The 26,102-nt window shown below is 47.4% G+C and overlaps 2 protein-coding genes and 1 long non-coding RNA gene across 5 annotated transcripts; 1 reads left to right on the top strand and 2 right to left on the bottom strand.

Moving 5' to 3' along the window:
* Nucleotides 1–886: 886 nt before the first annotated feature.
* LOC120660842 lies at nt 887–2,592 on the bottom strand. The gene is made up of 2 exons (XR_005669750.1): nt 1,801–2,592; nt 887–1,220 (listed from the first exon to the last, which is right to left on the bottom strand). It is a non-coding gene; the product is annotated as an uncharacterized LOC120660842 (long non-coding RNA).
* A 16,514-nt stretch (nt 2,593–19,106) lies between these two features.
* On the top strand, nt 19,107–22,931 carry LOC120660841. Of its 3 annotated transcripts, none has more exons than XM_039939487.1 (2): nt 19,107–19,323; nt 21,828–22,931. In XM_039939487.1, the coding sequence occupies exon 2, from the start codon at nt 21,836–21,838 to the stop codon at nt 22,556–22,558; it is 723 nt and encodes a 240-aa protein (XP_039795421.1). In that variant the 5' UTR covers nt 19,107–19,323; nt 21,828–21,835; the 3' UTR covers nt 22,559–22,931. The 3 variants fall into 3 exon arrangements, with proteins under 3 accessions (XP_039795421.1, XP_039795422.1, XP_039795420.1); XM_039939488.1 differs by having other exon boundaries at nt 19,119–19,323; nt 21,835–22,931; XM_039939486.1 differs by having other exon boundaries at nt 19,119–19,323; nt 21,209–22,931.
* A 996-nt stretch (nt 22,932–23,927) lies between these two features.
* LOC120660838 (STOREKEEPER protein-like) lies at nt 23,928–25,684 on the bottom strand. The gene has a single exon (XM_039939483.1). It carries the CDS (start codon nt 25,559–25,561, stop codon nt 24,215–24,217), a length of 1,347 nt encoding a protein of 448 aa, XP_039795417.1. The 5' UTR covers nt 25,562–25,684; the 3' UTR covers nt 23,928–24,214.
* Between the last annotated feature and the right edge of the window lie 418 nt (nt 25,685–26,102).

The raw sequence follows: 26,102 nt of genomic DNA, 5'->3' as shown, positions 1-26,102 counted from the left end.
AATGTCACCAACTTTAGAGATTAGAGATGTTGCGAAGTCGGTGGGTTGAAACTGGAAAGTACCGGCCATTTAAACCTGCACTGCGTGCGGTCCACGGCCCACAGACGAGTGACGGCGAGCCGTAAATTATATGGGCGCTCCGAGGGGGAACCGGCACAGCAGCCCAGTCTGGCTCTTGTAACGGGCCAACATCTGCACGACGACAGCAAGCCCCTCCGCAATCGGAAATTGGAATCAATCATGACCGACACAGCGGTCCAGTCTGGCTCTTGTAATGGCTCTGTTTAGTTCGTGATTTTTTTTTTAAATTTTGGCACCGCAGCACTTTCATTATCATTTGGTAATTAAAATATCATTATGGAATAATTAGACTTCAAAGATTCATCTCGTCATTTACAATTAAATTATATAATTAGTTATTTTTTAACTGCATTTAGTGCTCAATGCATATGTCCGAAGATTCGATGCGATGAGTATTGTAGGAAAATTTTTGGGAACTAATCAGGACCTCAAGTTTAGATGAATCATTAATCTCCTTTGCATAGACATTCCAAATCACAGGGATCGAGCAGCTATTAGAGAAAGCATAATAATTTAGCCGGCTGCTGGCAGTAAGGATACTTATAGCCTACCTCTCAGTCCACTCGTATAGTGGTTAGTTTGTTCATCATTAATATACGGTCCACATATCTCTCACAAATTTTTTTTTGGTTCTGGTGTCGAAACCGGCTGTGAACTTGCTCTCTCTCCTCTCCTCTCTTCTTCATCTCATAATTCAGTTTGCTTACAGCCTATACTGGCTCTTATGCAACGAATGGCAACACCACCGTGAGGGCTGTTGATCGTTTGCAACATCGATCAACCTCATTATTGTTAGGGAGATGGCTAAGTACAATTTTATTTTGAGGAATCAGGATCGGAGGGGCGTTCGCCCTACTGAATATGTTCAAAAATAAGTAGGAACAAGTACATAAATGGCTACAAAACTCAAGAAACAAAGAAAGAAATAAAAAGTTAAAGTAGATACTAGATTAGCCATATAACTCATTTGCAGGGAAGTATTTTCTCTGCTTTATGCATATATCAACAACCAACTCCTTCTTGAAAATATCTTTGCAGCGAGAGATGGTTGACTGAATTCCCCTGAAAAATCTGATTGTTATCTGACAACCAAATACTCCAGCTCATAGAATGATTATTTCCAAATAGCTACTCGATCCCTTTGATTTGGAAGGTACATGCAAAGGACATTAATTTGAGTGAATTGCAAATTGTACTCAAAGGCAAGAGTTTAAATGCATGCTAATATATATAAGGTCAACCAGATTTTGCAAATTTGGTGCAGTTTTTTTTTTTGAATAATTAAAATTGGGGGACAGTTATAGAATAGCTGGTATGCCATATATATCGGCATATAGCCCTCTACAAAGGCGTTTCATTTAGGATCATTCTAGTTTACGGGCGACCGTAAGCTGGGAGTCGTGCGGTCAATTTTCCGACTATTCTTTTTTTCCTTTTTAGTAATTTTTTTATCGTTTTTCCGAAAAAAAATTTAAGGAAAAAAATCAAAGAGGCGAGAAAAAGGTTTGACGAGAAAAATTTGGAAGAAAAATTTTTAAGAAACAAATCTAAAGAAAAATGATGAGAAAATTTTCACATTAAAAAAGAGGTTGGATAAAATTTTTTTCATCCAAAACAAAAAGAAAGGCTTGGGTAAAATTTTTTGCGGTCAAAATAAAAAAAATAGATGAAAAAAATTTTGTGGAAAAAATTTTGCAAAAAAAAAGAAAAATCACTTACCTGGTCGGCGAGCCGCCCGCACCGCCTCCCCGCCGCGCGCCATGGGATCCTCCTCGGCGTGGGCAGCTCAGCCACCGCGGAGATCAGGGGGCGGCGCTCCGGGGAGGTCAGAGGGCCGGGGAGGCTGGGCAACCCGCCGTCGCCGCTGAAGACCACCGCGCCACCAGCCTGGGAGGTCGGGCCCCATCGGCGCCTTCCATCGCTGGAGAGAGAGGGAGGGAGAGATGGATGGAGGTTCCCGTCGCCGGACGGCCGCTCCGCCACCAGCCAGCTGGGCCTCTCCGCCGTTCACCTCGGGGGATCCAGAGACCAGATTCGCTCGCCTGGGGAGATACAGAGAAGGAGAAAAGAGAAGCAGTGTGAAAGGGAAAGAGGAGGAGGTGGGGAGAGATATCCCGTGGGCCCCGCACGCATTGGTCATCGACCGCGAGTTTCCTTGCGTGCTGGCGATTGTAAAATCAAGATTGAGGTTTCATTTATACTCGTGGGAACACATGGAAAGAAGCATTAAATAGAAGACACCTTAAAATGCCAGGTTCCAAATCAAAGGAGAGAATTTTGTGATACTGATTGATATCTCCAGTGGTCAGGCTGTCATACACATATACCAACAACAACAACAACAAAGCTTTTTGTCCCAAGTAAGTTGGGGTAGGCTAGAGATGAAACTCAAAAGACATAAAAGTCATGGTTCAGACACATTAATAGCTAGTCTCCAAGCGCTCCTATCCAAAACTAGCTCCTCAGAGATATCCCAATCTTTAAGGTCTCTCTTAACCGACTCGTCCCAAGTCAGTTTAGGTCTACCCCTACCCCTCTTTACCTTATCAACACGCTTTAGCACCCCACTACGCACCGGGGCCTCCGGAGGCCTTCGTTGGACATGTCCAAACCATCTCAACCGATGTCGGGTAAGTTTCTCCTCAATTGGTGCCACTCCTACCCTTTCCCGAATAGCTTCGTTCCGGACTCTATCCCTCCTTGTGTGCCCGCAAAACCACCGTAACATCCGTATCTCTGCTACACTCAGTTGCTGGACATGTCGCCTTTTTGTAGGCCAACATTCAGCACCGTGTAACATCGCCGGGCGAATCGCTGTCCTATAGAACTTACCTTTTAGCTTTTGTGGCACCCTTCTGTCACAGAGGAAACCAGAAGCTTGATGCCATTTCAACCAACCAGCTGAGATTCTATGCCTAACATCTCCATCAATGTCGCCATCCTTTTGTAGCATCGAACCTAAATACCGAAAAGTATCCTTATGGGTCACCGCTTGCCCATCGAGACTAACGTCACCACCCTCATGCCTAGATGCGCTGAAATCGCACATCATGTACTCGGTCTTGGTCCTACTAAGTCTGAACCCTTTTGACTATAATGTGCGTCTTCACAGCTCTAATTTCCTATTTACCCCTGCTCTACTCTCGTCCACTAGCACCACATTATCAGCAAAGAGCATACACCAAGGGATATCACCTTGTATGTCCCTTGTGACCTCATCCATCACCAAAGCAAATAAATAAGGGATTAATGCCGATCCTTGATGAAGGCCTATGTTAATAGGAAAGTCAGTGGTGTCGCCACCACATGTCTGGACAAACATCATCGCATTCTTGTACATATCCTTGATGAGGGTAATGTACTTAGTTAGGACTTTGTGCTTCTCCAAGACCCACCACATAACATTTCTCGGTACTTTGTCATACGCCTTCTCGAGGTCAATAAAGACCATGTGCAAGTCCTTCTGCTCACTATATCTCTCCATCAATTGTCGTATTAGGAAAATCGCCTCCATGGTTGACCTTCCAGGCATGAACTCAAACTGGTTTTGGGTCACACTTGTCACTCTTCTTAGACAGTGCTCGATAACCCTCTCCCAGAGCTTCATCGTAAGGCTCATCAGCTTAATCCCATGATAGTTAGTACAACTTTGAACATCTCCCTTGTTTTTGAAGATCGGTACTAATATACTTCTTCTCCATTCTTTAGGCATCTTGTTTGACCGAAAAATAATGTTAAAAAGCTTAGTTAACCATACTATCGCTCTGTCACCTAGGCATCTCCACACCTCAATGGGGATACCATCAGGGCCCATCGCTTTACCGCCCTTCATCCTCTTCAAAGCCTCCCCGATCTCTGCCTCCTGAAATCTCCTCACAAAACGTCTGTTGGTATCGTCAAAAGAGTCATCTAGCTCAAAGGTAGTGCTCTCATTCTCCCCATTAAACAGCTTGTCGAAGTACTCTCGTCATCTGCCCTTGATCTTGTTATCCTTCACTAGAAGTCGATCCGTCCCATCCTTGATGCATTTGATTTGGTTGATGTCCCGTGTCTTCCGCTCGCGGATCCTAGCCATCCTATAAATGTTCTTCTCCCCTTCCTTCGTGCCTAGTCGCTGATACAGGTCATTGTACACCTTACCCTTTGCTACACTCATAGCTCGCTTTGCAGCCCTCTTCGCTAATTTATGCCCTCGATGTTGGCTGCACTCTTGTCAAGGTAGAGGCGCTTGAAACATTCCTTCTTCTCCTTAATAGACTTTTGCACCTCGTCATTCCACCACCAGGTGTCTTTCCCTTCCTGTTTGCCTCCCCTACTCACGCCAAGCACCTCTGAGGCCACCTTCCGAACACATGTCGTCATCTTTAGCCACATGTCGTCAACATCTTTTCCTTCTTCCCAAGGCTCCTCACCTAGCATCCTCTCCTTAAACGTTTGTGCCGCTTCCCCTCTAAGCTTCCACCACTTCGTCCTCATAATCTTGTCACGTTTGTCCCGGTGGACACGTACCTGAAAACGAAAGTCCGCCACCACAAGCTTGTGTTGAGGGACAACACACTCCCCAGGTATCACCCTACTATCTAAGCAATCTCGTCTATCCTCCCTCATAGCAAGGATAAAGTCGATCTGACTCAAGTGTTGTCCACTCCGGAAGGTCACAAGATGGGATTCTCTCTTCCTAAAAAGGGTATTCGCTATCAACAAGTCGTATGCCAACGCGAAGTTCAAAACATCCTCCCCTTCTTGACTCCTGCTACCATACCCAAAACCCCCATGCACCCGCTCGAACCTTACATTAGTCGCACCCACATGGCCGTTGAGTTCTCCTCCTATGAGGAGTTTCTCGCTGACAGGCACGGTACTGACCATACTATCCAGATCTTCCCAGAACTGCTTCTTGGTGCTCTCACTAAGGCCTACCTGAGGGGCATAGGCACTGATCACATTCACAGCCGAATCTCCAACTACTATCCGGACCAGGATAATCCGGTCGCCTCGCCTTTTAACATCTACAACTCCATCCTTAAGAATCCTATCGATCAAGAGGCTACTAGCATTACACCATACTAAGAGGCTACTAAATTTTAGGGATTTACCAGCAGATTACTTATCTCCCATATCCTATATATTTTCTCTCTCTGTCTTTAATAATATTTTTTAAATTTTTGGTAGCCAGTGATGTAGCAGATTACTCAATGGATACTAATCTATCAACCCGTGCTCCGCACGGGCTAATTAGAATTAATATAAAAATATAGTTGATAGTTATAATTATCTATCTCATGTCGTTTTTCATCTATTAAATATTCTAACACATACTCTAAAATATTATTTATTATTATCTAGTTACTATAGATTTTATTTTGCGTCACACCTCCATATATATTTAGTTGAACTATTTATTTGTGAATTGGTATTCTTATCTCTTTCATCATACATGAATATACGGTGACATATATCGTGGGTAATATTTTATATAAACAATAATATAAATATTATATTAATAATAATAGAAATAGTAATTTAGAATTTTATATTGGTGCACTTTAATATTTTATTATAATGATATAATTTAGATTCAGATTTAGGAGTAATTTAACTTGAAATAATAATAACACAATTGGATAATTTATATGCAAATTTAGAGGGATATTTGTATTATTTTTTTAATGGCACCTGTGGGTAATTTACACAAAGATTAGGGGGGTTACTTTAGATTTTTTTTTAATAATGATAAAGGTGGGTAATTTAGATACATGTTTAGGAGTTATTGTAGTATATTTTCATAATGGCAGAGGTGAGTAATTATTAGAAAAGATAACAGATTCGATGGTTATTATAATTAGAGTTGTTGGATTGATGGTTGAATATTTCTGATTTCTGTGAAAATTTATAGGATTTCTCTATTTTTTAGAGTGTCCACCTATGATCCTAGGTGGCTTCATGTGGAGGCTCCAAAGGAGCCTCCAATTATTAATAGTAAGATAAGATGGTGGAGGGAGGAATCCCCTAAATTTGAGCATTAGGAAGGTGTGTTTTGATGATCACAAAAAAATATTTTGGTATTGACATTGGAATTGATAATCTCCTGGAGCACCTTATATTACCAAAAGGATAAATTTTCAGCATTGAGGAGAGAGATGAGTAATTAATCTACTGAAGATGCTCTTAGGCCTTGTCTAGATCCCAAAAATTTTTGGCCAAAAACGTCACATCGAATGTTTGAACTCATGCATGGAGTATTAAACATGGACAAAATAAAAACAAACCAATTGCACAGTTCGCGTGTAAATTGCGAGATGAATCTTTTGAGCCTAATTGCGCCATGATTTGACAATGTGGTGCTACAGTAAACATTTGGTAATGATGGATTAATTAGGCTTAATAAATTCGTCTCGCAGTTTACAGGCGGAATCTGTAATTTGTTTTGTTATTAGTCTATATTTAATACTTCAAATTTGTGTCAGAATGCTTCAAAAACTTTACATGTAAAAAACTAAACAAGGCCTTACACCATATACATGTACCTATCTCTTGCAGTAATTTTCATCATCCAGGAAGGACCGACACATACATCACTCCACTGTCCGTTCAATAAATCAGCAGTACACATATAGAACACCGATGTCAAAGCCCGTCATGTGGTCGCCAGTGTCATGAAATGTCCTATGTCAGTACTTGCTCCGAGCCAACGTACAGGTAAAATCGAGTTTACCAACAGCATGGCATGCAACAACGTGCAGATCAAAACTTGCTCAACATGCACGGATCGATCGATGCATCAGTATGAGATGCAAATTTGAAAAAAATTGGGGTCAGTCATATATGGCTTCAGACAGATGCACGGTCGCATCGGCGATTTGCCATGGACCTTTAATTTCACGACGACCACGTGATCGAAGTAATGAGAACAATGAGGCTGGCGATTTCTCTGTCTGAGCAGATGTGCTTATATTAAATGCATCATTCCGCTCTTCAGATCTCTCCTCATTCTAGAGCGTCAGGTAGCTGATGTGTGCATATATAAATGTTGTCATGCATTTTCATTCGAAGCCGGCCTATAGTGATATGTCTTTCTTATGTTCATACATGCATGCTTTTCAAGGAATGGATGGTTGTGTCCCTGGATATTGGGGTAAGTTACATTATATGCTACATATGAGAGTGGAAAATTTGTGCAAATCTAAGCTCTTGCTGTTTCTCTAGCTGTAAGGTGGAAAGAAAAGCTAATAAAACAGATGGCTTACCAGCCCGTACTCCACCAGAGGCAGATTGCTTGAACAAACTGATGATCAGATTGAAAGCCAAGTGTATGCAGATAATGCTAGTTAAAGGGATTGAAGCCTGGTCCGAGATCACCAATAGATCGATACACCCATGCATGACCCATGCGTACTGCATGTTAAGCAATGCAAAATGGGTTTGCCTGCTTGTGGTGACCTTGAACCAGACAACAACCCCCTTAACCTAATCTTCAACCTGGGTACGCTGCGTTCCAGGAGCACGTACACAATACTATAGCTGATGAACTCGATCGCCATGGATGTGGAGCTGTCTAATGGAGGAGGGACGGCGAGAGAAGGGAGGAATAATGAAACTGCAAGAGATAGGCGCAAGGGCTGGGGTTCTTGAAGGGGAAGAAGAAGGGGAAGCATGCAGGAAGCTACCGAGCTAGGGCAGGGGTTCTTGAAGGGCGGTGTCCTGGGTTGGATGGGCACTGAATTGCCATTTATTGGGAGGCGCTTGCCACTGGGCAGGAGCCGCAGTTATGGACGATGCATGCAGGCAGGCTTTATTGCGCGCTTGGCTGCAGCCTGCGCCGGGCGACAACTGACAAGTGACAACTGAGAAGAGACCGTGCTAGAGTGTACGCGTGATTGCAGGAACCTCTTCCATGTGAAAGTTTTCAGCCGTAGTAATACACAAGCAGCACCATTCAGATTTAGGGTCTGTTTAGTTCCCACACCATAAACATCATTGCTACAGTAACCATCCGCTAATTATTGATTAATCATGGATTAATTAGCATCATTAGATTTGTCTCGCGATTTACAACCCATCTGTGCAAAAAGTTTTGTAAACAGACTTCATTTAGTACTTCAAATTAGTAAGATTCCAATGCAAAAAAGTTTGTGCTAGAACTAAACAGGGCCTAGTGCTGCTAGAGAGAAGATGTACAGGGTAGCATACTCGGTTTGAAACTCTATGTGTACAAAATGTTTATATTTGTAACATATAAATAATTTAGGTAAGTAACATGTACGAATAATTCAACTAGGGTAGGATATAGCAGGAAACAACCGAGCGATGAGCCTCACGCTAAAGGCTTAGCTTGATCAACTATGACAACATAATGGTGGATATGGAGAAAATAGTGTCCTTGCTTGAAAAACAAAGGCCATGGTTAGTTTCAAAAAAAATTCGAATGCTACAGTAACTTCGAACGTTTAACCACTGAGTATTAAATACAGATAACTGACAAAACCCATTCCATAACTCCGGGTGAAATCGCGACACTAATCTAATGAATCTAATTATGTAATGATTAGATAATGTCATGCTATAGTAAACAATCACTAATGATAGATTAATTAGGCTTAATAGATTCGTCTCGTGATTTCCCGTCCATCCATGTAATTAGTTTTATAATAATTCTATGTTTAATACTTCTAATTAATGTTGTAAAGGAGCTCCAAATTTTTTGCCCAAATTTTTTTGAGAACTAAACTAGTCTGACTGCTGCGAAATCACGTGCTACAGTACTTCAAACGTTTGGGAACTAAACTAGCCTGGCTGCTGTGAAATCAAATGTGTACTACTACAGTGTTCTTTACTCTTCACCTAGCCTGACTGCTGCGAAATCAGACTTTCCCGCAGGTCGCCGCAGCCAGAAAAACAGCCCAAGCCTCTTGCTGTCTGGCAAAATTAACCTGGACTCATCTGAAAGACAGCTTGTAAAATGGCGAGCATCAACAGTTCAACACAAAAATTAACTTCTACCATGAAACAACAATAGCGGTGAGGGAGCAGGTCAACTTGGGCGGGGTGTAAACTCGCATCCTGTGGCCGGTCGAATGGGCCCAGTTGCCAGGGATGTGGAAGCGCCCTAGCCAAGGTTGGGAGCAATTATGGGGTCATGATGCCACTGTGATTGAGTGACTGGTGAAGGAGAGAGTCAGAGAGACGAGTAGCAGGAAAAGCTGAGTTATCGGAACCCCAAGTAAGCACAATTCAATGGCACTTCATATATTTTTGGGAAAGTGATGTTTCCATATCACTCTAGCACCCGCGAACCTCAATGTCTGTATGCCCAAAAATAAGCGAGTTTTTTATTAAAAAAAGAATTAGATAAATTACTCAATAGTTGTGATTGCAAACCATGTTGTCTGTGCAGCTCTCTAGATTTCAGACTAATTATTCTTTTGGTGGTAGGGCGATGTGCAAAGGTCTCGTCAATAGCGAAGCCAAGACGTCTTTTTTTTCCGTGACCGTGACTGAGCACATTTTTCATTAAGAAGAAAACAGTTACAAACACTAACTTGATGCGGCCAAGCAGAGATTGAACCAATACAAGAGCACAAAGGACTAAAAATAGACAAACACTGAAAAAATACACCTACAAACAATGAAACACAACGACAACACGAAAAGCAGCAAAGCAACACGGAGAGGACAAAGGGCACAACCCACACCACTAGCCAGAACCCTACAACTAAACCTGCTAGCAGAAACAACAACGCCCAGGATGCAGAGATCGACGACCTAACAAAGGTGGCAAAGCCAAACTATCCGCCCGAAGCACCTTCAACCATTGCGACAACGGCGGCAAAGCATCCACCAGCGAAGAGAAACCGACGACCAAACGCGACCCGGACGATATAGATGAAATGAAGCGAAGGCAGGCGCGGAAGTAGAAGCTCTCCGAGGAGAGAAGATGACCGCTACAAGCGAAGCTTCCAAGACGATGCCTCCAGGAAGGAAACGACGCAATAGGCGCCGTCATCGTCCGACCAACAAAGTCTAGGTTTTCACCCGGAAGGCTAGCTGGAGAGGGAGGAAAAGGGCGAAAGGATGACGCCTTCAACAAGGTAAACGGCACCCGAAGGCGTTGTTGTAACACCCAGGAAACTTCGGACGGTCCGCTCTGGAGCGGCGGACAGTCCGCCTAGGTAACACCCAGATATTTATCTGATTGTGGGCCCCGGTTGTCATCTCCTCATTCCTCCACAGTCCGCCTAGGTAACACCCAGATATTTATCTGATTGTGGGCCCCGGTTGTCATCTCCTCATTCCTCCACATCCCATCGATCAGAGACGAGCGGAGCTCGTCCGCTCGCTCCACCGTCGCCCCCTCCCTTCGATCTCCTTCCTCCGGCCACCATATTTCGATTCCTTGCGCGAGCACCTTCCCCAGCACCTCCTCCACCTTCCCCAACTCCCAGCCAGCTCCTTCCCGGCTGGAATCGCCCCCGCCACCGCCGGTCACCATTGGAGCCCGCTTGAAGCTTTGCTCCACTGTCGATCCACTTCTCCGGTCATCCTCCGCCCGAACCGACCGCAAGAATGGACTCGTGGTGAGTTACTTGTGCTCCCCGGCCTTTTTCCCCTTCCGTTGTGCGATGTTAAAAAGACGAACCGCGGACGGTCCGCTCAGGGGGGCCGGACAGTCCGCAAGTTAGGTTAGAGTTTGTCCAGAGGCGTTGTGTCTCTGGTGGTCTCACGTAGATGAATCGTGGACGGTCTGCCGAGGAGGGCCGGATAGTCCGCCGGTAAGTTTAGAAATTTGTCCAGAGACGTCGCTGGCTCAGGTGGGTTCGTAGAGTGAACTGCGGACGGTCCGCTAATAGGGAGTGGACAGTCCGCCAGAGAGTTTTGAAATTCGTCCAGAGACGTCGTGGGTTCTGGTGGGTTGGCAAAGGTGAACTGCGGACATTCCGATATTGGATCGCGGACAGTCCGCAGTATATTTTTAAGTTTACCCAGAAACATTGGTAGTTCTGGTAGGTCGACACGGTTGAGCTGCAGACAGTCCGCTGCCGCATAGCGGACAGTCCGCCAGCTAGTTCATTTTGAATATGGTTCCTTTGTAAGTAGGAAATTTTAGCTGCACTAATTTGTGTCATATGCATGTGCATTAATTGGCATTTCATATATATTCATGCATATGCTTTATTGCACCTCATTTAGGTACGCTAGATGTACACGTGTGGACGTGGAGCACGCGGTGTTGGAGTCGACCCACAAGACGGTGTTCGACGGATATCGCCAGAAGATGGAAGGACCCGCTGAAGCAACCAAAGACCCGGCCCAAGGTCGGAAGGGCCCAAGGCCTTAATAGCATTAACACTGACTTATTATTACCCCAGGCAAGTCCCGGTGCATAACCTACTATTTTAAATTATAAATTATTATATGTGTATTACTTGTGCATTACGTTTTTAGAAATTGTCTGGAACCTTAGTTGCATAATTCCTAGGTTCCCTTGGTCTTATACTAGTATGTGTAGGTCGATAGCACTGCTATGCTTAATAGATTTCGGTAGAAGTCGAGTGATTCCTTGTCACTCGCGAGCTATAGGGTAGAAGTCGAGTAATCTCCTGTTACTCGCGAGATATATGATATCTTTATATTTTGGCATATGAGCTATTGGAATAATAATGGAATGAAGGAAAATTGAGACCAGACGGGGAGTGATGATGAGATGTAGGTATGGCATCAGGACAGAGTTTCTGGTTGTCCTAGCCCCGTCTGTGTCGATTGAGGACCGTACCGTTGTTGGCCCTGCTGATCATGTTTGAACTATACTAACCGCATGCCGGGAGTAGGAGGTAGTCGAAATCGATAAGCCTAGTACTGCCTCGTTTCGAAAGTACAGAACTTCATCATCACCTCTTAGGGTAGTCGAGTGGCCGCGGAGAATTGGGATGCATATATTTACTTTTGGCGGTCTCTCGTAGGGCTCGGCTGACTATATGTAGGTGGGGCGGTTCTGTAGTTCGAGACGGAGAGAGGAATGGTTGGTGCGTGTGGTCCAACAGGGCTTATGCATGCCGTGTTGGTTAGGTCTACCTTGCGAGGTTAAATCGGATCGATTCGCCGTCAGTCGCTCTCGGATATGAGCACCTTGATCACCGAGTCGCATCGTAGTAATGAGATGGAATGGAATATTACTCATATATGATGATGATTACTTTGAATTGTTATTTAATGCTCCACCATGTTTGCTTTAGTTGTTATGCAAATATTAGCTAAAGGTTAGGCTAAATAAAAATCTTGAGCTAAATAATTAAAAATAAGGATTCACTTTTAGTTGCTTTTCCGCAAAATAAACCACCAGGCAAAAAGCTTTGCATGTCTAGATATGTGGGCTAATTATACCCAACAGTCGGGTAAGTCTTGCTGAGTATTAGTATACTCAGGGTTTGTTGTTTACCCTATTTTCAGGTATAGGAGTTAACCAAGATTCGCATCGGTGGGCTCGATGTGACGTCCTGTCTTCACGCCTCGGTAGTTCTCGATTTATTTAGTTTGTTTTATTTATTCTCTAGTAAAAATGCTCTGTAAGTTAGGTTCTTTTACGCTGCTATCTTTTCGTTTGTAAATTTTAAATTTAAAGTTGTTTTGTAAAAGTCTTAATATAATTTACTATTTTTGTAAGTTTATATCGTGCTGGTACCTTCTGCGCTCGCCTTCGTGCGAGGCTTCTGGTGTGTTTCGATCGGCCTGTGGGTTGGAAACAGCCTGTCAAGTTACACTTAATTAAGCTAATGCGCTAAAGGATGGCGGTTATGCTTAATTAAGCGTTTTAACTCAGCGGGTCTGTCACAGTTTGTCGTCATCGATCCGCAAGTGGATCCAAGGCTTTCGCCACCGCCTCTTTCCACCCCAGAGCTGACGGCCGACAGACCAAGTAGCCGACGGCGCAGCCACAAACCCTAGGCTAGAACAAGAGGCCGGCAGTGGCAGACACGGCCAACGGCCACCGAGAGAAGCGAGGACATTTGGCCCCACGCCCAGGCGTGGCACCCGCCAAGAATGGCCATGGCGGCGACCGAGCACCGCAGGCCAGGCACGAAGCGAGGGGGAGTGGCGCAGCGCCCCGCCAGTGCCCACGATGGAGAATGAGCACCGCGAGCAGCCGCCCCGACGTAGGAGGTGGCTCAGGCGCTCAGCACCTCCACCGGTGCCCACAGGGGATGGCCGAGGCACGAGAGCCACGACGGTTGTGGCGGCCGAGCTCGCAGAGGCCAGGACCACCACCGGCCGGTGACCACCACCCCAAAAACCACCAGGCCGGGAGGAGCGCAGATCCGGACCAGAGCCCGCCGGATCTGGAGCGCAGAAGCTGGGACGACGATGAGGAGCCCCACCCCGACTGGCGCCTCCACCATCGACGAGAGGGCTCCCCCGGCTAGGGGAGCGCAGATCCGGGGCCAGGGTGGACAGAATCGGCGAGCAGCAGCCGGTTTCCGGCCGCCGACGAGCCGGCGACCTGGGACAGGGAGGGAGCTAGTGGCGTGGAGCGAGCACGTGGAGCGAGCAGGAAGGAGAGGGAGGGGGGATGCGACGCGGGGGCTGGCTTCAGCGCCATCGCTAGATGCCGCCGCCGCCGGCCGGCAGCGACGGTGGCCGCCGGAGCTGCAGAGGCGGGGGACGGGGCGGCGCGCGGCGTTGCCCCCCGAGTCGCCAGGGAAGGCGACGCGGGGGTCTCTGTTTTTTTAGCATCAGGTGATAAGCCAAGACGTACTTCAGCAAATATCTGCTGATCTAGCTTATCCAAGGGCTAGTAAGTGTTTATAGAGGTATATAGTTTGTCAGTGTTCACATGGTCATGGGTGAAAATGCATATATGTGTACGAGTGCCTTCGAAACAAGGACGTGGCTGCATATAGCGGCGGAGGATGAAATTGACTTGAGGAATAGCGAAATCTATTACATGATGTTTTCTTACTTTCTCTAAGCTCAGATCGGAAGCACAGGAGAGTACGAGATGGCTGCAGCATGGCACCCATGCATTACAGAATCAAGGTACGGTGAGCACTATACCTCGCTATACCGGGTCCTCCCCTCTGGCTGCATATATCATTGAAGTTTTTTCTCATTTGCATCCTTATTATTTGAGATGTGAGTATACATGCAAGTGAGTAACAATGATACTTTTCTTGCCGGCCAATTAATTATGTGAGATAGCATTTTAGTCTATTTTTATTTTCTCATTTAATTATAGAGTAAAGTCCATTTTTGGCCATCCAACTCTTGCCTCGGTTTGGTTTTAGCCATCGAACTCCAAAACCGGGTATCTTTGACCACTGAACTATTAAAACCGTTCACATTTGGCCATCCGGCTGTTTTGGTGGCCGGTTTCGCTGACGTGGACGCCGCGTGGCAGTGGGGCCCACTTGTCAGCATTACAACCCCTCTCTCTTCTCTCTATCTCCCTCTTTCTCTCTCCTATCTCATTTCCTTCCTCCTATCTCTCCTTCCTGCTCGCCGGTGGAGGCCATGGCGCGGCGTCCTCGGAGCTCCGCCGGTCTCTCTCTCTCTCCCTCCTCCTCGTGCCCGGCGACCCAATTCCGACCTCAGCCGGCGGCGCCTCCCTCTCCCCCCTCTCCCTCTGTTGCAGCGCGTGGCGGGCGAGCTCGGATGGAGCTAGCGAGCGCCGTTGCTGGTCCAGTCGGCGGCGGGCGGCGGCCATGGCGCGTGAGGGGCGCAGCCACTCGGGCCTCGCCGACGTGCTGCAGCAAGGGGATGGCACCACCTGCAGACGGAGTCGCTACAGGAAGCTCGCCGACGTCGTCGCGGAGAAGGCGGCAGCTCCCGAGATCGGTTCGTGCCGAGGCAGGCGAGAAGAGAGGGAGGCGATGGTCGCCTAGGCATGCGAGGCGGCCGGGCGAGCTCGAGCTCCACCTCGGGCCTGCACCGCCGGCTTGGCGAGCTCGAGCGCCGCCGCGGGCCAGCGCCGCCAGGCAAACGAGCTGCAGCCCCACCACGGGCCAGCGCCACCGGAGGCCCGCCGAGGCTCCCCGCCGTTCCTCGCGAGGCCGGCCGCCGCTCCCGCATCGGCCTTCACGCCCGCGCCGCGCAGGCCACCAGCCGTGGGAGCAAGGGAGGGGGCCGGAGAGGAGGGAGGGGGTGGAGGGCCGCACACGCCGGAGAGGAGGGAGGGCCCTGCACGCGGCGGAGAGAGAAATAGGAGAGAGAGGGGGAAGAAAGAGAGAAATATGAGAGATAAAAAAATGACAGGTGGGTCCCACCAACATGTGGCAGCCACGTCAGCAAAACCACATCCAAAACCACCGGGATGGCTAAATATGAACGGTTTTGAGAGTTCGATGGCCAAGGATACCCGGTTTTGGAGTTCGATGGCTAAAACCAAACCGAGGCAAGAGTTGGATGGCCAAAAATGGACTTTACTCTTAATTATATGCCGTGCCATTTTAGTTTAGGGTTAGTTTACAGATTGAGCTCCACTACCTGATTTTTCAGATCTACCTCTTGAATTCTCTGATAGAGTGATTCTAGTGTGGGGGAGTAGATGGAAGTGATTCTAGTGTAAAATGAATGGATAGTAGGGGAACGGTTTTTTTAGGTCTCATCTCGTAGTTTAAATGGAGAAGTGATTTTTTTTAACTCGCTACCGGAATCAAGTTGTGTTTTAAGCATTTGGCATAGTTTTATAGAATCCGTTCTATAGAAGCTAGGAGAAAAACTCTACCAAACACGACCTTAATTTGAGTAAGTCCTTGATTGACTCAATTTATAGGTGACAAAAGAAAAACTTCATCCTAGATGTGACTGATATTTCTCCTAGTAAATAAAGTGAATCAATTAAGGTGATCCTAATTTTGTTGAAGTGAGGCTCAGTCTCAATCTCAATCTCGTTGTCATCGGGCCATCCTAGCCCACTTTTGACATCAACACCGGTGGTTTTCATGTGACTATGTGAGCTGCTCACTTTCAAACGTTACAGTTTTTTTCCCCTTGCTATAGTTTTAGAGCAGCGACTCAACAGCCATTCCAGTCTCCTTCGTCGATTCGTCCGCATCTTCGCCTCTAGCGCCCTCGCCGGCGTTGGAGGTGGAGGGGTATCGGACAGATCGATGGTGGATTCATTTAATCCTAATAAATAGCGTAGCTAAATAGCTTTTAAGTCTTCCCGGTGGCGACCATGTGTCGCGCACTGGTTCTTTAGTCCCTCTTCGCATCGACGTGTACATCGACAGAGCTGCTGGCGGCTACATGGGCTTCTCCGTCTGCATGTTCACCGGCAACGATCAAGAAATCAGGTCCTTGTTTAGTTGCATAATTTAAAATTCCAAATTTTTTTCTGGCACCTGCATGCAGATTTAAATCTAGATGAAATAAAAACGCATTGCACAGTTTGTCTGTAAATCGCGAGACGAATCTAATGAACCTAATTAGGCCGTAATTAGATGCTAAATGGCTACAGTGATGCTACAAACACGACATACATTTGAAAATACAACAATATATGCAAAACTCAACAGTAAGTTTTACAAACCAAGTTTAAACATACCTAATTTACAAACTTTACATTACTGAACTAAGGTTCGAACCGAGGTAAGAGTCTACGACTACCACACTTGTACGACGAGGCGACCCCTAACTAAGTGTCTGGCTGCACAACCTCCCATCCCTCTGCGTCCCGACGGATGAACTTAACGCAGCAGGGGCAGAAGTCAACGTCCGGATGCCCTGAAATAATTGTGGCAACAAACCCTGAGTATACTAATACTCAGCAAGCCTTATCCGACCAGTGGGTATAACTTAGCCCACTTATCTAGACATGTAAGGCTTTTGGCTGATGGTTATTTTGCAGAAAACAGCGACTAAAGTAATTCCTTAATTTCCATATTTTAGCTCCAGATTCTATATAATTTAACTATAGCCCAATTTTTTTTCTTAAAACCAACTATAGCAAACATAGTGGTGCAATCCATAATAGTTCAATGTGTTCCTTAACATATATAAATGAATATACTCATCATTCCATCATAACACTACGATGCGACGCAGTGATCAAGGTGCTCATATCCGAGAGCGACTGACGGCGAATCGATTCGATTTAACCTTGCAAGGTGGACCTAACCAACACGGCACGCAAAACTCTCGTCGGACCACACGCACCAACCATTCCCCTCCCCGCCTCGAACTACAGGACCGCCCCACCAGCGTATAGTAAGCCGAACTCAATGAGAGACCACCAAAAGTAATTACATGCATCCCAATTCTCCGCGACTACCCGACTCGCCCTAAGGGGTGGGAAGGAGTCCTGTACTTTCGAAGTGAGGCAGTACTCGGCTTACCGGTTTCGACTACCTCCTACTCCCGGCATGCGGTTAGTACAGTTCAAATATGATCAGCAGGGCCGACAACGGCTCGGTCCTTAACCGACACAGGCGGAACTACACCTCTCCCGTCCGGTCTCAGATTCTATTTTTTCTTTCATTCCAAGACTTCCATCCCAAGATGAGTAACTCATATATGGAAACATAAAAAAACATCCTATATCTCGCGAGTAACAAAAAATTACTCGACTTCTACCGAACCCTATTTAGCATAGCATTTCTATCGTTCTATACATACTAGTATAACTCAAAGAAACCTAGGGTTCATGCAACTAGGGTTTCAAATAACTCCTAAACGTAATGCACAAGTAATAAATACATATATAGGTGTCATAATTTAAATTAATAGGATATGCACCGGGGCTTGCCTTGTGGCTGCTGCTCAGAGCTGGGGTCAGACGGGCATTGGGCCGGGTTCTCACGCCTCTCCTCCTGGGCTTGCTCCGGCTGCTCCTGCGGTGCCGCAATCACCTCAAATACGGTGCCCTCAGCTGCGGATGCTACACGCATGCATATAATCACTATACCCAAACTGAAAGGTCCTGCGGACTGTCCGCAACCAAATGGCGGACCGTACGCAGTTCAGCTTCGCAGACCCACCAAAACCAACTACCTCTCTGGACAAATTTCTAGACTGACTGGCGGACTGTCGCCTCAGTAGCGGACTGTCCGCAACACACTTCTGCAATCCCACTAGAACCAACTACTTCTCTGGTCAAATTTCAAATCTATACTGCGGATTGTCCGGCCCTCCTTGGCGGACCGTCCGTAGTTTTACTCTGTCAAACCACTAGAGACGACAACGTCTCTGGACAAAACTCTAGACTCTACGGTGGACTGTCCGCTCTCCAATAGCGGACCGTCCGCAGTTCAATCCTACGAACCCCACCAGAGACAACATCGTCTCTGGCCAACTTCTAACCTGACCGGCGGACTATCCGGCCCTCTTAGGCGGACCGTCCGCGACTCATACCCCTTGACACCGCACAACAGGCGGCAGCAAGCGCGGCGGCGGAGGCGGCCGTTCACCAACGACGGCGGTGCACAACGGAAGGGGAAAAAGGCCGGGGAACACAAGGAACTCACAACGAATCCATTCCCGCGGTCGGTTCGGGCGGAGGATGACCGGAGAAGCGGATCGACGGTGGAGCAAGGTTCAAACGGGCTCCAATGTTGACCGGCGGCGGTTGGGGCTATTCCGGCCGGGAGAAGCCGGGCTGGGGGTTGGGGAAGGTGAGGAGGTGCTGGGGACGATGCTCGCGCAAGGAATCGAGGTGTGGTGGCCAGAGGAGAGAGATCGACGGAAGGGGGCGACGGCGGCGCGAGAGCACGAGCGGAGCTCGTCTCTGTTCGACATGAGGAGGAGGAAAGAAGATATGACAGACGGATCCCACAAGAAGGTAATATATCTGGATATTAACTGGACGGACCGTCCACTGTTTTCCTGGTGTTACAAACATACGCCGGCCGGGCACGATCTGAGAAGACAACGCTGGGACGGTTCGGTCGCTCCCACTTTCTTTCACGGAAAAAGTGTGGCTTCCCATGCAGGGCCAATCGCAGCCGTAGGAAACGGATTGAACGGACCGATTCACTCGGGGAACTAGGCCTTGGGTAGCGCTAGGTTTTCCCCGGCCCACCGGCCCACCCAGGTCGCAGCGGCCACCACACACCCACCCACACGACGCCATAGCCGGCGACGGCTCCTCTCAAAACGCGACCCCGCCGCGCGCCCCCGAGCAGACTCGCTCGGATTCGAGGCCTCCCCTCTCAGCGGGCGACGCCGCCGCCGCCGCATCGCCCATCCTTCCCTCCCTCCCGGTCGTCGCCGCCGCCGGGCAGCCGCCAGTGCTTGCCTCTTGCAAGCAGCAAGGTACCCGCCCGCTTCCCTTTTCGAATCTCTGCAGCTTTAACTCGGGTTCTCGCGTCTTCTTGCAATCTTGCTCCGCCTGCTCTTCGTTTACCTACAAAAGGTGCTTGCTTTCTTGCGGTTCTTTGGTCGTTGTGGACGATGTTGCTTCCATTTGGTGATTCAATTAGGTGATCTGGTGGCCGGCCCTTATTCTTGACGACGCCGAACCGATCGATTCGGCTAGAAGAACGACTGCGTTTAGCGTTTCTTGGATACGACCGCGTGTTGTAATTTCTCAAGCTTAGGGTTTTGGAAGAGGGCTTACCCCCCCAATTCCAATAGCACGCCAAGATTTGCTACCGAGATGTTTCCTGTAGTAATAGTGTTTTAGATCGTTATCGATAATGTGAGGAATTCTAGATATTGTGTTTTAAAGAACATATATGGCTATATTGACATCACAGGATTTGGGAGGTGGGTTCTTTATTTTTCTTGTTCGTTGTTACTGCTGGCCTGCTGGTGCTGATATTATGTCACTGTAATAATGCTGAAGAAGCTTCTCTGGATTTTCCGTATGATTTTGAACTTGCTATGTATATATTCTTAAATTTGAGTAGACGTCCAGTAGAATGATCAATCTTGCTGTAATGATAATTATAATGTATTAATGTCTACACCATGCTTGGTTTCCTGTTCTGATAACATTGTACACCATGCTTTGTTAGTGTAAAGAAAATTTTTAGAATTTCTGATACAATATCTTACATGTACCCATATGCCTGTGTGCTGGGACTTTGGGGCCTTTTTTTTTTGAGTTCGGGACTTTGGGGCCTTGATTGCTCTCTTATGTGTCACTGCTGATGAAGTGATGAGTGATACATATATCTATTTAGGCTTCATGTAAAATCCATGTTTCTGCAATCATGCTGAAGTTCTTTTAACTTTCATATCATTTTGAATTAGTCTCTGCATTCCTACAAGAGACAGGACATTTCAGTAGAGGTCCAACATTAGGCGCATTTGCTCATGTGGTAAGGATGTGATGGAACAACTCCGTGCATTAAATTTACTCTGTTCAAAATGTCATTTTTTTCAGTAGCAACAATAAATATCCGAGTTGTCCATTTTTTTTGGGTTTGCTAGGATTAGGAAAATCAAAGATTACCTTTGGCAATATCTGCGGTGAAAATAATTATGTATATCTGGTATGCTCATGTCAAATAGGAGTACATCTGATATTATCCTACTGGAACTTGTACTGAACCAAATCAAGAGGTTCAAAATTTGGCAGTAACAGTGTCCATTGAGTTTGTGATCAAAACATTCTGTTCGACTTTTTTCTAACTTGTAAGTGTTTGAATTGTTCTGTAATTTAATTAAAACATATTATTTGTGAACGAGGTAGTACCAATGTTCAACTTCTATTCCAGGCTTATTGTCATGGATATTGGATCATTAGGGTAGAGACACGCTAGAGGGCAGGGTCTAGCCCTACTGCTCCGGCGGCTTGGACAGGCTTAAGAGAATTGGGGGATTTAGGATTGATTCTTCGTCCTTGATTGATTAGATTGATACATCTCCTCTCTTTATATAGAGTAACTTACTTGACCCCTAAGACTTCTAATCTTATCCCTAACAAACCCTAAAGTACTGGCAGAGCTACAGCACCGCGTGCTACAGTACTTGGGCCCATATGGCCCAATAAGGCTAGTTGACCACCCATAACACTACTCCCCCCTTTCGGAGCAGCTCGTCCTCGAGCTGCAGCATACCCCTCGCCGGTCAACAACTTCTCGATCCAACACAAACCTATCACCTAAAAACAAGTCTTTTACATCTCGGCTGGTTTTACTATTGACTAGGACTAGGACGCTAATGAAATTACAACCTTTTATTCGACATGCAGCAACCTGTCCTCCTGGCTCCCAGGGAAACGAACCTGCCATGCACAGGACTTGATTTCCCCTCTCTTCTCCAGAAGAAGAAAAGCTCCAAGCCGCATTTGTGCAAGTAATGCACGCCAGCAACATGAGAAAAGGGACCTCATCACGTGCAGGGCAATTAATAGAGAAGCGATGTGGGCTGCTAGACGGCAGTAGCTGCAACAAGGGGATCAGTCGGCCCCAAAATCGCGAAGGGACTGCGGTATCAGCCTCATAGACATCGCTTTGCAGCTGCTGTTCCGCCACCGCTGAGGGAGATGCGCATGCTCGCGCCGCCTGTGCATTACGCCTTGCCAAGAATCCACGCACCACTTATATAGAATAATAATCAGGATAAAAAGCTAAATGTGAAAAGTCTCTGTTTGATTTATTATTAGCAATGCTTCTCTATTGTCGACCAAGGGGTAGGTCTCTAATCCATTTATGAAGAGGTCAGATCAATTAAGAAAGAAAATGTCCTTCCTCCTTGTGCTTACAATCATACTGTCAGCCAGATTCATTTGGTTTTTAGTTGTAGTATGGACAATGTGAATTTTCTTTCGATAGGCTTCATGACATCTTACTTGATATCACATCTTACAGTTTTCAGGATGACCAAGTACATGAGGAACAAGAGAAGTTCATCTCGTCAGCTCAAATCATCACATAATCAGAAATCCAGCAGTCATTGCATCTTCAAGAGGGTCGCCAGCCAAGATCTGACATTTACAACAACAGAGAAATGTGCATGGGCAGAAGCAACCTGTCCAGTATGCATGGAGTTCCCACACAATGCTGTTCTTCTACTCTGTTCGTCTCATGACAATGGCTGCCGTCCATATGTCTGTGCCTCCAACTTCGAGCTCTCAAATTGTCTTGATCAGCTTGTAGAGTCATGCAGAAAAGAAAGCTCTGAGAATCCAGAGGCAATAGAGCTTGCATGTCCCCTTTGCCGTGGTGAGGTTAAGGGATACACATTAGTTGAGCCTGCTCGGAAGAAGCTGAATCACAAGAGGAGAAGCTGCATGCAAGATGGCTGTTCATACATGGGCACATACAGAGAGCTCTGCAAGCATGTCAAAAAGAAGCACCCTTCTGCAAATCCGCGGGCTGTGGACCCCTTACATGCCTTCAGATGGAAGCGGCTTCTGTTTCGAAGTTCATTGCAAGATATGATCTGTTCAACGACTTCACCATTGCTGCGAAGGCTATTATCTCTTATGCTGCAATTAGACGAGCTCATGGCATCTTATTGGGGTGAAGGTGGTGACCGTCGGGGTGCTACAAGCGATAGTTCACTGCAAAGTGCTAACGCAGAGCCTACTGATCCGTGATGTCTGGACCTGTCTCTGTTGATACTGCAGGGAACCTTACATGAATCCCTGACTTGATGCCCTGTAGATTCAAATTTCTGACCTGACAAAGCAATGCTGGTCTTCATCTATTCTCAGGGAATGTCCGGTCCTCATCTTGAGAAGAAGCATATTGTTAGTCTTTGATTGATTTAGTCCAAACGCACTGACATTGTGCTGGTTGAATGGTGTGGGGCTTTTGTTCATACTTCATTTTAGCCTCTATTGTGTCATGTGATGCATTGCTCATGTGCATCCCTCTCCAGTCTACATTGTATGATAAAACTGTTTCTTCTGAAATACAGTGTGTTCTCGTTCAGAAATAGAAATGCACGATTTGATGGCCATTGGATCTCTTGCCTTTTCTGCTTTTATTGATTATATTAGTAGTTACCTTCACCAGGCTGATGTTGGGTATGAATTGAGTGTTCAACGTGGCAGGTCTGTAGCTTCATACTGTCAGAAAGCTAAATGGTTAGCTTCCTGTAAACGTTGAAATTTGGAGCTTGAATTATCTGATTCAAGTTCGAACCACATCTCACCAGTCACTACGATGCGTCCATCTGTGAGCTATTTGTGGCACCGGCAGATGTGCACATTTTTTTCAGAGGGAAGGCTGCAGAGGAGCCTCCCGGTGCCAGCGCTGGCAGACGGGGCACATCAACTTAATATTTGCATGGAATACTAAATGAAGTCTATTTGCAAAATCTTTTTAGGGATGGGTGTAACTTTCTGAGACAAATCTAATGACAGTAATTAATTAATAATTTGCTACAGTGATTCTACAGTTTATGAAAAGGACTAACATCATGATCACCGGAATATGAAAGGAAATATGAGCTTGAAAGCAATAGGAAACCAAATATAGCATGCAGGAAGAATAAGCCAACAAGAACACATTAGTCATAACCAATCGCCATGGACTTCAAGTTTAATCCAGTCCCATTTACTGAGGAGCGTAGGCACACAGATATATAGAAATAAAAATATATAAAACCAAGATGCAAAGTCCAGACTACACTCTGAGTTATCGTAATCAGGATGGTTTTTGGTACAGGATTTACATGCTTTTTCATTAAAAAAAACTATTCTATCCTAGAACACAGGTTCATCAAATTTGAAGCTTCAAGCTGGTTTCAGACTCACCACAAAACCATCCAAAATTAACCCCCTATTGCAATAAAACAGTTTATTGGACTTTCTCCAAGGGATTGCAAGATCCAAACATAATCAATATGAAAACCAACCTAAATCCAATAGGTCCTGAATCATGACACTGAAGCCTAAACACCAAGCATGATGGTCCAAGATCACGATAATAAAGATAGCAAGGTAGAAAAAACATTCATAATGAAGGCGCATCAAAACTGAAGTACCAAACTTTAAATATAGAAATTGTATACCATATAACCGTAAGTTAGCACCTAAGCGACACAAAATACAATGATCCACCAAGAACAAGAACACCAGTACTCCTTGCTCTACACCTAGATTCTCACTGAGGAGCCAAGTGCACCTTGACCACAAAAGTTAAGTAATTCAGCCACAGAAACTCTATCTAGAAACAAAAGAAGACACTGATTGCTCCTTTTAACATTGCACTACTCACCCGCCAAAAGATCACCCATGACTCCTTAGTCAACCCTCAAGTGCATCAAGCACCATCTTCACTGTCTCCTTCATCAGTTCCATCCTACGCAGCTGGTGTCTGATCTCTGTCAACCTGAACTTCCGGAGCTTTTCCTCCATCCCACGAGCTTTGGGGCCTTCAATCAACTCAAAGGCCTTCTTGAATGCCACCCCATTCAGGTGCTCCTTCGACAGATCCTCAACGGTCTCCCAAAGGTATGGATAAGCATCCTTCCCCTTCTCAAAATCAAATTCCCGCCTGCTATTGGCATTCACAGGCCCAAACCCAGTCAGGTTTCCATTTGCCATAGCGATTGGCTTCAACCTCCTGTTCTTGCGGGCACGTTCATCCCCTTCACTCTCCACATCCTCATCGCTCTCTCCAATCTCACGTTCCTCTTCACTCTCACCACCACCACCGCCAACACCGACAATCTCATACCCATCACCAGCAGCATTATTAGTTGGCCCCCAAACCCTCTTGCCAAGCTCATAGACGCTACGGTCATGCGGGGTGGGAAAGTCTGGGTCCCGCCCGTTCTTGGCACGGGATGCAAGTAGGTTGTACTTCTGCTTGAGACGCCGTACCTTGTCACTGACCTGCGTGGGGGTCACCTGAACGCTAAGCTCGCTCTGGATGTGGCCTTGGAGCTTAGCAATGTCATGCATGGAGCCGGGTAGAAAGCCACGCCTGGCCCGGTACGTCGCCAGGCCGCGCAGGATGACGAGCTCGTCGGCGAGGCTCCAGAGCCGCGACGGCCTCTTGAGCTGCTCCACGGAGGACGGGACGGCGACGCTGCGGGGGCGCTTGGGGCGCGGCTCCGTGAAGGAGGGGACCATGAGGCGGCGCGGCGGGTCCATGGGTCGCGAGCTGAGGGGCTTGATGGCGGCGGCCTCCCCGCGGGACGTGCGCGGGGGCGGGAGCGGCAAGGCGTTGCCGTCGTCGGCGGAGTCGGCGCCGTCGCCGGCGGCGGGGTCGGCGTCGGAGGCCGCGCCGTCGGACTCGGAGGCGGCGTCCGGGGAGCGGGAGCGCGAGCGCGAGCGCGGCCTGGGGCTCCTGGGCTTGCGCGACGGCGACGGCGACGCCGCGGCGCCCGCCTTCCGGAGCGCGGGCCGGTGGTTGGCGTCGGAGTCGTAGGCGGCTCCGGAGTCGGATCCGGCCGCGGCGGAGTCCTCCGCCACCAAGGCGGGCGCGGCGGCGGACGAATTAGGGTTAGGGTTGGGCGGCGGCGGCGGCGCCTTGGACGGCGACGGGGAGGAGGGGTGGTGCAGGGGCGCGTCCGCCTCCGCGTCGGAGGCCTCGGACGCGGACCCCGACGGCGCCGCGGCGGGCGCGGCCGGGCGCTTCGGTGCCATGCGGGTGGCGGCGGGCGGGGGAGAGGGCCTCGGCTCGGCGGCTGCGGCGGCGGCTCCTCTTCGTCTGTCCCCCTTCTTCTCGCGCTGTTGTGAATCGCGATGCTCTAGTCTCCCTGCTGGGGGCCGGGCGACTCTTGTGTTGGTTGGGTCCTACCTGTACCAGGGAGTCTACGGAGCACAGTGCAATTGGCTGGGACGTCGCAATTACCGAGCCTTCCAATGATAATGTTGCGTTTGTCATCTGATGCAGTGCTCCAGCAGAGGAAACGCTTCCTCTGCAGTAGGGCCACAGGTCAGTGGGAGAGTAGGCAGGAAACGGACGGAGATCGCCGCAGTCGCTACTGCAACTGCACACGATCTGAGCTATCGGACCAGATGGATTGCTACAGTGATGCTAAGGCATGGGAAAGCAGTACTCCTAGGCAGAAAACGGACGGAGATCGCGTGCAGTCGCAGCTACTGCGACTGCACGCGATCTAAGCCATCCATTCCCCCAGTGAACGGACCAGATGGATCGCTACAGTGATGATGCAGTGGTAAA

This window comes from Panicum virgatum, chromosome 2N, assembly GCF_016808335.1.
Source record: "Panicum virgatum strain AP13 chromosome 2N, P.virgatum_v5, whole genome shotgun sequence".
Taxonomy (NCBI): domain Eukaryota; kingdom Viridiplantae; phylum Streptophyta; class Magnoliopsida; order Poales; family Poaceae; genus Panicum; species Panicum virgatum.
The sequence above is the reverse complement of the archived record's forward strand: the minus strand, read 5'-3'. Positions and strand labels throughout refer to the sequence as shown.